Source organism: Pteropus alecto, unplaced genomic scaffold, assembly GCF_000325575.1.
Source record: "Pteropus alecto unplaced genomic scaffold, ASM32557v1 scaffold20, whole genome shotgun sequence".
NCBI classification, from domain to species: Eukaryota; Metazoa; Chordata; class Mammalia; order Chiroptera; family Pteropodidae; genus Pteropus; species Pteropus alecto.
In genome coordinates this window covers 38,488,736-38,499,487 of record NW_006436298.1, presented here as the reverse complement: position 1 = coordinate 38,499,487, position 10,752 = coordinate 38,488,736, and the positions used below count along the sequence as shown (strand labels likewise).

Sequence of the window (10,752 nt, the reverse complement as noted above, 5' to 3'; positions counted from 1 at the left end):
TAATTTATTGTTTTTTTAATTGCACTCTAGTTATGTAAAATGTTAACTTTAGAGAATTGGAGTAAGGGATATAAACACTTGCACTGTTTTTTGCAACTTTTTGTAAGTCTATGATTAGTGTCAAACAAAAAGTTATAAAAAAAAATACAAAAGTTGTTTCCCCTCCAACACACACACTTTGATATGGTTACATTTTTCATTTGGAATACAATAATGTTCATTTAACTTTGTGTTCTGTTTTAGGGGTTTTTCCGTATTTTAAATGATATAATTTTTGAGTGTAAAAATATTAACATGGTTCAAAAAGTAAAAATTATTAATAATATGTCAGTCAATCCTCTGCATTCCTTTCACTTTATTCCCTCCTATCCCCTGTAGGTATACAATTTCATTAGTTTTGGCTAATTCTTTCAGTATTTCTTTTTGCAAAAATAGATGCTTTTCTTACTTATTTAAAAACAAATTATATGCACATCTATATGTTTGTGTATACACACACACACGCACGCGCACTCGATACACTTTGTACTTTGTTTTCTTGGCATTTATTAATAAATCCTGGAAGTGATTTCCTTTCTGTTCATGGAAATAGCATTTATGTTGTATAAAATGTTTTGTAATAACATTGTATGTACTTTCATAATTTGGAAGTTGTATATTTGGAGTAAAACCTAGAAGAGAGATTTCTGGGTCAAAAATAAATTGAATATAGTTTTCTTAGATATTGCCAAATTTCCTTCTAGAGGGTTGTATGCTTTTATATTTCCTCCAGTAGAGTATTGAAGAGCTTATGTACTCAATTCTCAGCAAAGTATGCTGTCAAACTTTCAATATTTGCCAGTCTGATAGTTGAGAAATGGTATATCATTATAGTTTTAATTTGCATTTATCTAAATAAAATGAACATCTCTTATCTGTTTAAGAATCATTTTATATAGTTTTTTTTCTCCCCCTGTAAATTATCTGTGTTTTGCCCAGTATTCTATTTTCTATTAGGGTTTTAGGTCTTTCCCTCTCAATTTTAGGAATTCTTTCTCTATACCAAGGATTTCAGTTTTGTATCTGTGATAAATGTTGCAAATATTTCTTGCTAGTTTATCAGCCACTTTCGACTTATCTTTTCTTCTACTGCCACGAAATTCTTTTATTTTTATTTAGTCAAATTTATCAGTCTTTTCTTGACTCTGGATTCCAGAAAATCTTTCATTTTCCCTGGATTTTAGAGAAATCCATTCATGTTGTATTGTAATTACTTGTGCAGTTTCAGTTTATACATAATTTAGGTCTCTAATTCATTTGGAGTTTAATCTTTTGTGTGACATAAAATATGGATCTAATATTGTCTTTTAAAAAATGCCTATACAGTATCCCAGGTCATTTATTAAAATGTTTTTATTACTTCTTGGGCCAATTCTGATAACATTTTCTCAAAAAAAAAAAAAAAAAGATAACTATTTTTGGTTTATTTGCTCTCTCCAGGCTGAAGGAGGTATTAAAATTTTGTGCAATGTTTTCTTTTATTTCTGATAGTTTTGCTTTATATGCTCTGCTATTTAGTGCATATAGTTTATGTCAGCTTTCTCTTCAGTGTGAAATGAACTTTTATCAATGTAACATCCTTTTGTGACTTCATGTTCTTTCCCTTGAACTCCATTAGTCTGAAATGAGTATTACCTCCCTGTGTTTGTTTCTTTGCATTTGCCTAGTTATCCTCTGTAATTTGGGTTTTACCTTCTATCATTTTATGTGTCTTTTGTAAAAAGCACATAGATGAGTTTTGTTTTTAACTCAATCTTATATTTCTATTTCTTAAGGGTATAAATTCAACCATTGTTATTACTGTCACGTCAAGCTGTTATATTTCATCTCACTTTGGACTCCTTGCTTTTTACTTTCTCACTTTTTTATGCTTTCTTGCTGGTTTTTAGTTGTTTTTCCAAAATCTTTTTAAGTTTTCTAATTATCAAAGTCTAGAATGAAAACACATTATTTTCTTTATTCTCTTCCTTTTTATAAACAAGTTTTTATTAAATACTTTTGCAAGGAATATATTTCTCTAGAAACTTAATTTTCTAATTTACAAATATTGATTTTAAAAAAGCAGTATTTGGCCTTTTACTAATTTTTCAGCTCTTCTTAATACAGAAGGAATGCCCTCTTAATGTGACTTTCTAGAAGAGAGAGGGGATAGGAATTGCACAAAGATATGAAGAATTGCACACTGGAGCTGTTTCCCAACTGTAGAAAATGTTTGTCCACCTTTTTTTGCACCAAAAACTGCTTTAAGAGCAATATCACCTTTGCAACCAAATGGGCTGTTAGAGTGACTTATCCTCAAACTCCCTAAACTTGTTTTAGAACATGTACAAATGGTAAAAAATTAAGTTAAAAAAAAATAAAGTGAAAAGTGCCCTTTTGCAGTCGTATTTAAGGGATGCAAATACATCCTCATAATATACATTTCCCCTTTACAAACTCAAAAATGAAAATATTGGCTTACTTAAAGCCTTTTATCTATTGTTAATTTCCACCCTGAGGCACTGTCATTTTATTCAACAGAAAGATTAATTTTGGACTTATATTCCCAAAGCCCACAAAAATATGAATATTTGACCTAACAATTCCACTTACAAGCAGTAAAACAAATAAAAGTGGGAATAAATGAAATAGACAAACAAGAGGTTCAAACACAAATTGGAATTATGCATAATCACATTACATATGCAAAAATTGCAGACAGTCATGCATTTACTCTAGCCCCCTTGAAGGGATGGTAGGTGGTACAGTGAAAATTCTGGTCTTTTAGACAGAATAATGTAGATTTAGAATGTTATGGCCAGAAGGTGTTAGATTTTGTTGTATATTATACCAAATGTCTTCTTACTAAAGCAATTTTGATTCTTCTTTACAGTGAAGATCTAGTTTAGATTATCTTTATTTCAGTCTTTTATATGATTCCTCCTCATCTACCCTCTGAGGAAGACTGGTGGCCACAATCTCTCCAGCATGTGAGGTGCTGCCTAAGTGAATGAGTGAGGGTTCGTTAGTGGGCCCAGCTGTAACAGAGATAGATCAGAATCTGGGTGGCAACACTGAGTTCATTCTGTGACTTCATTTTTTTGTCATACCCACAAAGTATGCTGCAGTGCTTGTGTACATTTCCTTTTAAGTTAAACTTATCTAGAATCCTCAAATGTTTTCATTCTTTTACCTTAGCTGAGGACACTATGTTTTCACTGCTCCAAAATATGTTTTTTAAGTGAGAGCATTGACTAATGAGAAATATTATCTTGTTTATGACTTTGTTTTATCCAGGGTAGGAGACCCCAAGGAAATTGGGAGAGACAAGAGCTGCTTTCCTAACAAGGAGTAGAGGAGGCAAATTATTACCAAGTTGAAAGACAGGAGAAAGTCTCCCTCTGTTCAGCTACCTGTGGCTGGGGCCTCCCTCACACTCAGCTTTATTTCAGCTGCACCTAACATCTGGTCCTTCTAACATCTCCAGGTCAGCACGTCAGTAATTTCCGAGTTGTCTCCCTCCTACCTCCCACTACCATCTGGCGACCATTGACATTGGGGCAGAGGAAAATACATAGCTAGAGAAAAGACCATTTTCTAGGGGAAAATATCAAAGTACTTTTTAAAATGGAAAGGTGTAATATCTGTGAAGTTACAATCTATATTTTCTGTTTCTGGGTTCCCTAACTCATGGCATATGTAACAGAAGCTTTAGAAAGCAGCATTGATGGTCATTTATTTTTTTTCTTCTTTGCCCTAAAAAACGGACTCTAGCAATAGTGACAGTGAGATGGACAGAAGTTCTTCATGTCTTGCCTCTTGTTCCAGGGGCTCCAAGCCTCACAAAATTTACTAGGATTCTATCTGTCAAATAAGCAGTTTGGTAATTTTTTCTTAGTGGATTGACTTGACAATTTGGTTAAAACACACAAACTCGATCAGTGTGCATTACTCAGACTTGGAGAAGTACATTGAGGCTCACGAACTACAGAGATGGATATGGAAAAAGCATATCCCTAACAGAGAAACCAAAGACCTAGGTATAGAGGACAGACACCCTCCATATTCCTGGACCTTATTCATGAACAGATTTCGTAGGATGCCAAAGCGAGAAAAGAGTATATCAGAATCACAAAGACAAAGCATACACACCTATTGGTATTCTAGACTACATTAAACAAAAAACTGTGACAGGACCAGGAAATGAATAAACTAATCCAGAATCCAGTCACTTGACTTAATGCCAGACAGGTGAGGAAGGGAATTTATAACCTATATTGACATCTGTTACAAGTTATAATAAAATAGCCAGGTAATGAGGTATTCAATATTTGTTGCTTTATACTGGAAACAGCAATAAAAAATGGTAAAATGCCAGGCTTTGCAGAGCACCATTGATATCTATCTTTTAATATTCATTTTGCAAATGAGAAAAAACAAACAACAACAACAACAACAACAACAAAAACCAGAAGGATTAAGGCCATTCAAGTACATAGAGCTAGCAAGAGACAGAACTAATTTCCAAACCTAGGTCTGACATTTAGCCTCATGCTTTCCCCACTTTGTCACTCTACTTCTCAAGACTGGGCAAAGTTGAAAAATAGGCATGGAGTATTTTCATCCATCCTTGAGAATTCAAATTAAATCTAACCAATTGTTTTTTCCTCCCAATTAGCATATTCTGTTTGGAAAAAATTATTTGATTATTCTAGATGCTTTGATGGAGAGTCTCTGGAAAACAGTCATCAAGAGAGGAGAAATTAGGAAGAAAGCATATGAAACTACCTGTTAGGAATTTGGTTTATCCTCATTTCTTTAAGAGTATGGAATCTTCCTTCTGGTGACTAACCTGTGACACTGTGTTTAAGCAGGAGAAGTAAAGAAAATTATTGAGGAAGGTGGTGCCATTGTAATTCAAAACGATCTCTGGTAGTCATATGCTTTTGTACTGGCTGCAGAGAAATAGGGAGGCTGGGGTGTGGTAGGCTGAGGTAATAATGACTACAGACTCAGTCATCATTAGAAATTTCGAAAAACAAAATGCAAATTAGAGCAAAGCTTGTACCACAAAAGGTCAGTCATCTAAGGAGCCCTTAGAGGATTCTGGGTAATGTTCAAAGCCACATGGAAGGAGGCTTGGTGATGCTGGGTAAAGTAGGCGTCATTCAGCAAATCCCTGACAACAGTGTCTACACCGTAGATGGATCCTGTCCTCTTTTAGATTGTGGTTATTTGGTATTTTTTAAAATATAGAGACAAAAGATCATCTATTTTTGTTGAATCATTACCAGTCTTCATGTACTTCACACAGAGGAACAGGGAAAGTAAGATCGGTTTTGGAAAACAAAAGAATGACATCTTACATGAACTGCAGTTAATGAGAAAGAAGAAAATAAACAAGAAGTAATGAAATCTAAATTTAAATTCTCCTCTTTCTTCAAGAGGAGTAATACATATTCTTTCCATTGCCTTCTCGTATCCTGGGATGATGGTACTAATTGATTGGTAAAGTGACTTTAGACTTCATTATCTGCTACTCTGCCTTTTAGTCACTATAGAAGTAGGATACACAAGAATTATCTGCATCAACTGCAAGAACAAATTAATCATCTTTACAAAATTTCTCTTTCTTGCATCCAGTGTTTATACCAATACTTGATATATTCTTGTATGCAACCCGGAATACATAAAAGAAAATTTTAATTTCATCCATGAATTAGAAATCCTGATGAAGCAGGATTTTGAAGTTCATTTAACTCAGCAGTATATTTCTATAAGCAGTGCTCTAATAGTTTTTCTTTTGCTTATTAAAGGACTTTCCAGGCCTTGACCTCATTCTACACAGACATATTGAAGATGTATAAATGAGCTTTATTTTCAGCTGCTTTAGACGGGTAATAATGGTAAGTGATTTTCATGCAAACTAAAGGAATCATACTTTTATGTTCTTGATCTTGAATGGAAATGTTTGATTTTTACATCAATTATGGAGACTAGCTATAAAAGTGATTTTATTCATTGAACTATGCAAGGTGATGAAATATATCACTCTAGTTTTTTGTTAAGGAAGAAAACTACTTGATATGCTAGTAGCTTGAACGTCGTAAGGTACATTCCAAAGGGTATTATGTAAACAACAACTACAACCCCCGCCCCCCCCCCAAAAAAAGAGAGGAGGATAAAGCAGATTTCTCTGAAAATGAATAAGTCATTTTTAGGTTTAGACCAACCCAAGCAGGTGGGTTTAAGAGCTGTCCCAGTGAAGCTTTATTTTCATGATGTGTCACCTCAGGGCAGTTCTTCCTGTAGACTCTGGCATATACCACCATGTGAGAGATTTCCACATTCCTGTCACTTCAAAGATGGTTCTTCTAAACCCAGTGGATTCTTAGAGTAAATTTGAAGAGAGATATGTTTACGGCAGTAACTACCCAGTTCCCTTTTACAGAAACTGTAATGAAACTCATGATACTTACTAGATGCCATTTACTTCTTTGTACCAAAGATGTTAAGTATATGCCAGGAGTGATATGTGACATATCACTAGGTGATATGTGACATGTTAGGAGTTATGCTTACTTATGTTAAGTTGTTAGGAACTATGCAAATGCATGTGTATGATCCAAAACACTTAGAGTGAATGATAGACCCTAAATAAATGAATAGATGGAAAGAGACAAAGTAACTAGTTTAGACCCTAAAATTCTGCAATATCAGTTCACAGACAATAGTGTATCCTGATACTTTCTTCCAGAAAAGTTTTTGGTAAACTTGGAATGAAATAATTCTAGAAAGCATCTGTGCTTCTTGTTTTTATGTCTTGCTAGAACTGCCTCACTTTACACATAATTTGGAAATAAACCAAATTAGAAACGAGACATTGTAAACTCGAAAAGAATAGTAAACTGGGCTAGGTCAGATGATTGTGTCTATGATATTTCATGAGAGAAAGTCTTAGTGAATAGGGTATAGAATAATTGAAAGTCTTTTTCCAACCATCCAAACTTTTGGAAATCAAAATTATCAACATGCACCAGATGATAATCAGTCATTTACCTTGAAAATAATGAGAGAACTGAATCTTTAGAAATGTCAAGTGAGCAAACCAGTATGTGCAGAAATTAACTTTTTTATTATATATCATATTAATGTAGTAGTAAAGTTTGTTTGAAGTGCATGAATAAAAAGTTAGTGAAATTACAGGAGGAACAATCTATATAGCAATAATAGGTGCATTCCCTGTGCATCTGAAAGAAAAAAAAAGAGTTTTCACTCATTTTGGCCTAAAACTTAGTGTTCAGGTTCCCAGGATTCTGACATCAGAACCCGGATAACGCTGATTAGAACCATAGGGGCTTTACAATAAAAGCTAAAATATTGACCATATGATGGCAAAAAGTCTTATTTTTGTGGTTAACTGATTCTCTTCTAGCTACTCTCTGATGAAGTTGGTGGCGCTGTAGAGGAGGACCGCCGCCTCCTGGACGAGGACCGAGACCGCTCAGCGTTGTAGGTGACATGCTTGTCGTAGTTCTCCATCTGAGCCTCAATGAAATCTCTCTGTTGCTGCCTGATGGTCTGGCTGATGAGTCCAGGGAGGGCATGGATGCTACCAATCAGAGTCTCTAATTTTGTTTCCAGGGTAACAATCCTCTTTTCGAAGTCTTCGCTCCTTTCATTTAAGTCAGAAATCATGTCATACATGATGTTCTGGGTCTGGAAAACAGGATTGAGAGAAATAGAGAAACAAAGAACTAGGCTTAATGACATTGGTCCTGGAGGCAAACTGTCAGTTCTCAGAATTCGAGGGCTGGTCTCTTTTCGGTGACATCCAGGGTTGGGGGTGTCAACTTCCTGAACACATTACCTTACAGAGCAAATTCAGTGAGTCTATTCAGAGCCAGGATTCAGAACTGTAAGACCTCAGGCATGAATTTGATCCACTTGCAGAAACTATTGTGCAGTGACTGCTAGTGGTATGCCCCATGGTTTCAGTAGTGTACAGACAGACGAACATGTTTCATTTAATCTTTATGTATATATTTTAATTGTTACAAAAGTTAGCACACCAAATTCATTTTGTGACATGTCCCATTAATTAGGACAAGGCTAAATTTTAAAAACAAGCAGATTTAAAGAACGAAAAATAATAGTACAGATGGTATTGAGAGGTACCAGAAATTTTGAAGATGGAATATGAGTGAAGTTTAGGACAATCTGATTTGATCACATAATTTTAACTTAAAGCTCTAAAAAGTGTCCGAATATGTTTTGCTGTCCTATGTTTCAAATGATGGCTCTCCATTGGGTCAAATAGTATTTTTAGAGATACTCATTGAGAAAAGAAAAACTAGAGCTACTAAAGTTACCAGACCACTTTGTTGGTTGTGGCTTAATCAGATGCTAAAGGGTTTGAAAGAGGAAGATGTTTTTAGTGTCCTACTGAATCTTACAATTGATTGTCTTGATCAGAGGGTATCCATAACTCTGACTCCAGTTATTTCCAGAAGTGTCCCAGAGACAAGGAAAGAGGACCTCGGGACCGATCAGCATAGAGCCAGAGAGGGAAGAGGGTGGCCAAGAAGAGAGAAATGGGGATGTGAATCTTAGCTCTGTGCAGCCTTCCTTGAGTTTCAGGCCCCTTTGTCTACACTTCTCTCCTTTACCTCATTTCCCTTTGCAATATGTGCTCTTATCCTGTTTAACAATCCTGTTTAACAACCTCTTAATGATGATAAATGAACTAATTATACAAGGAAGTTATTACTCGGAACACAGGCAGCTAGTCTGAGTTTGGCCACAGAGACAAATGCATTAACTTTATTTTTACTGCATAGTTTTGAGACTATGTGAGCAACATCCAGTCATTCCGAAAATATTGAAACCTTGTGACATGAACAGTCCTGTGGTTATAATAACTTATAATAATAAGTACAACACTCAAGAATTAATTCAAAAGAAACAGCAGCTTGTCTCATAGATATACTCTTACAGTATATAAAGTAAAAGAAAATAGCTATATGGTAAAATGACATATCTTATATATATTATTTCCAAGTGGTCTGTTTTGTTTTGTTTTTTTTTTTAACAATTCCTTATTTCTTTTATCATTTAACCTCAGAGTGATGTATTTGTTCATGATGTGTCCAAGCCAGAGTCATGGGTGCAGATACTGGTCGAGGATGTCTCTGAGCCTCATATATGTGTGCTGCTCAGCTTAAATGCATGATATATACTCTCCTAGAAGTAAGTCATTAAATACTTCACTTATCTTCTATTTATGAGATATCAAATATTCATCTTCAACATTTGATATATATTAAATTATTGATATATATTAAAATGAATATAATTTAGATGTGTTATGAGGCTTTATATGTGAAGTTTTATAGATTATACTTGAGGCTTTATAAAGCAGGGGTCCCCAATCTCCAGGCCGTGGACTGGTATCAGTCTGTGGCCTGTTAGGAACTGTGCCGCACAGTAGGAGGTGAGTGGCGGGCCAGCAAGCGAAGCTTCATCTGTACTTGTGGACAATCCCCAGCTCTAGCATCACCGTCTCAGCTCCACCTCAGATCATTAGGCATTAGATTCTCATAAGAGCACTGGTCCCTGGTGCCAAAAAGGTTGGGGACTGCTGCTATGAAGGACATAGTTGATTTACCAAACTAGAAAACATACAGGTCCAACTGAGAGTTGCCGCTTTCAAAGTAATTGTGTTAAAAGGCTGAACACTTACATACACTCTATTCTAATCCATCCTTTAGAATTAGTTCAGGAAAATGAAATTTTGTGATTGTTGAAAAAAATTCACATTTTGAAAGTAGAGTTTACTTGGGAAGAATAACCAAAAATCAACCAGATACATCTTATAAATGTAACAGAAGAATTTGGGGATTATTAATGTACTTTTAAAAAGGTACAATTTTTAAACTATGAAATTGAAGAAAGAACCATAAATTATAAAGTGATTACTTTTCTTTTTGAAAGACAGCTTTTAAGATGTAATTTATGATATTTATTTTAAATTCTAACTTTACATTCTTCTGAGTTTGCTTAAAATACACAGAAAATTATTTTCTTGGTGGGTCCTATTTAGCCCTAAACCTCATAGTCAAACCTAGGACATAGTTCTGTTCTCACAGGGATGAGACTGAACTACAAATAAAAATCCAAAAGATACTGTCTCATATTCTGCTTACATTTCTTACTATACTTCCAAATCACTGCATGTAGAAATATTTTTAGAGTGCAGGTTGAAAAATGTGTATAGAGAAAGAACATAGTAAATAAGAGTTTTAAAAATCTCTTTTAGGGCAGTTTGTGGGTTTGATTTGTTAAATAAATTTGGGGTGGCCTCCTCCAAAAGTATTATTAATTATTGTGCTGCGGTTAATCACAACAGATACAATCATGAGGGGCTGAGACCCCAGGCTTACCTTTGCCAGGTCTACCAAGGTATTTGCTTGGTCATTCAGTTTCCTCTGCTCCATTTTTACACTTCTTAATCTAAAAGGAAGAATCTGAAGTCAGAAATTTTCCTTTCTTTCCGTGGGTATCGTACGCCTTGCAAAAAAGCATGCACAAAATTGACAAGAGCAAATAACTGCATGGATAATGCCTTGAATATCTGGGGTAAAGTCCAAACTGGTTATGTATCTGGTACAATGAGAAGCATGCTTCCCCAACACCGCAAAAAGGAGAGAGAGTAAGAAATGAGGTGTCCTTAGG

General features: G+C 34.9%; 1 protein-coding gene across 3 annotated transcripts in view; it reads right to left on the bottom strand.

Moving 5' to 3' along the window:
* Nucleotides 1–7,130: 7,130 nt before the first annotated feature.
* The window catches only part of KCNN2 (potassium calcium-activated channel subfamily N member 2), a 138,509-nt gene continuing 134,887 nt past the window's right edge, over nt 7,131–10,752 (bottom strand). For all 3 annotated transcript variants that reach the window (XM_006913288.1, XM_006913289.1, XM_015590366.1), the window contains 2 exons: nt 10,461–10,530; nt 7,131–7,737 (listed from right to left, as the gene is read on the bottom strand). In XM_006913288.1, coding sequence (XP_006913350.1) covers nt 7,450–7,737; nt 10,461–10,530 — 358 coding nt within the window. In that variant the 3' untranslated portion in view covers nt 7,131–7,449. The remainder of the gene's footprint in view (nt 7,738–10,460; nt 10,531–10,752) is intronic.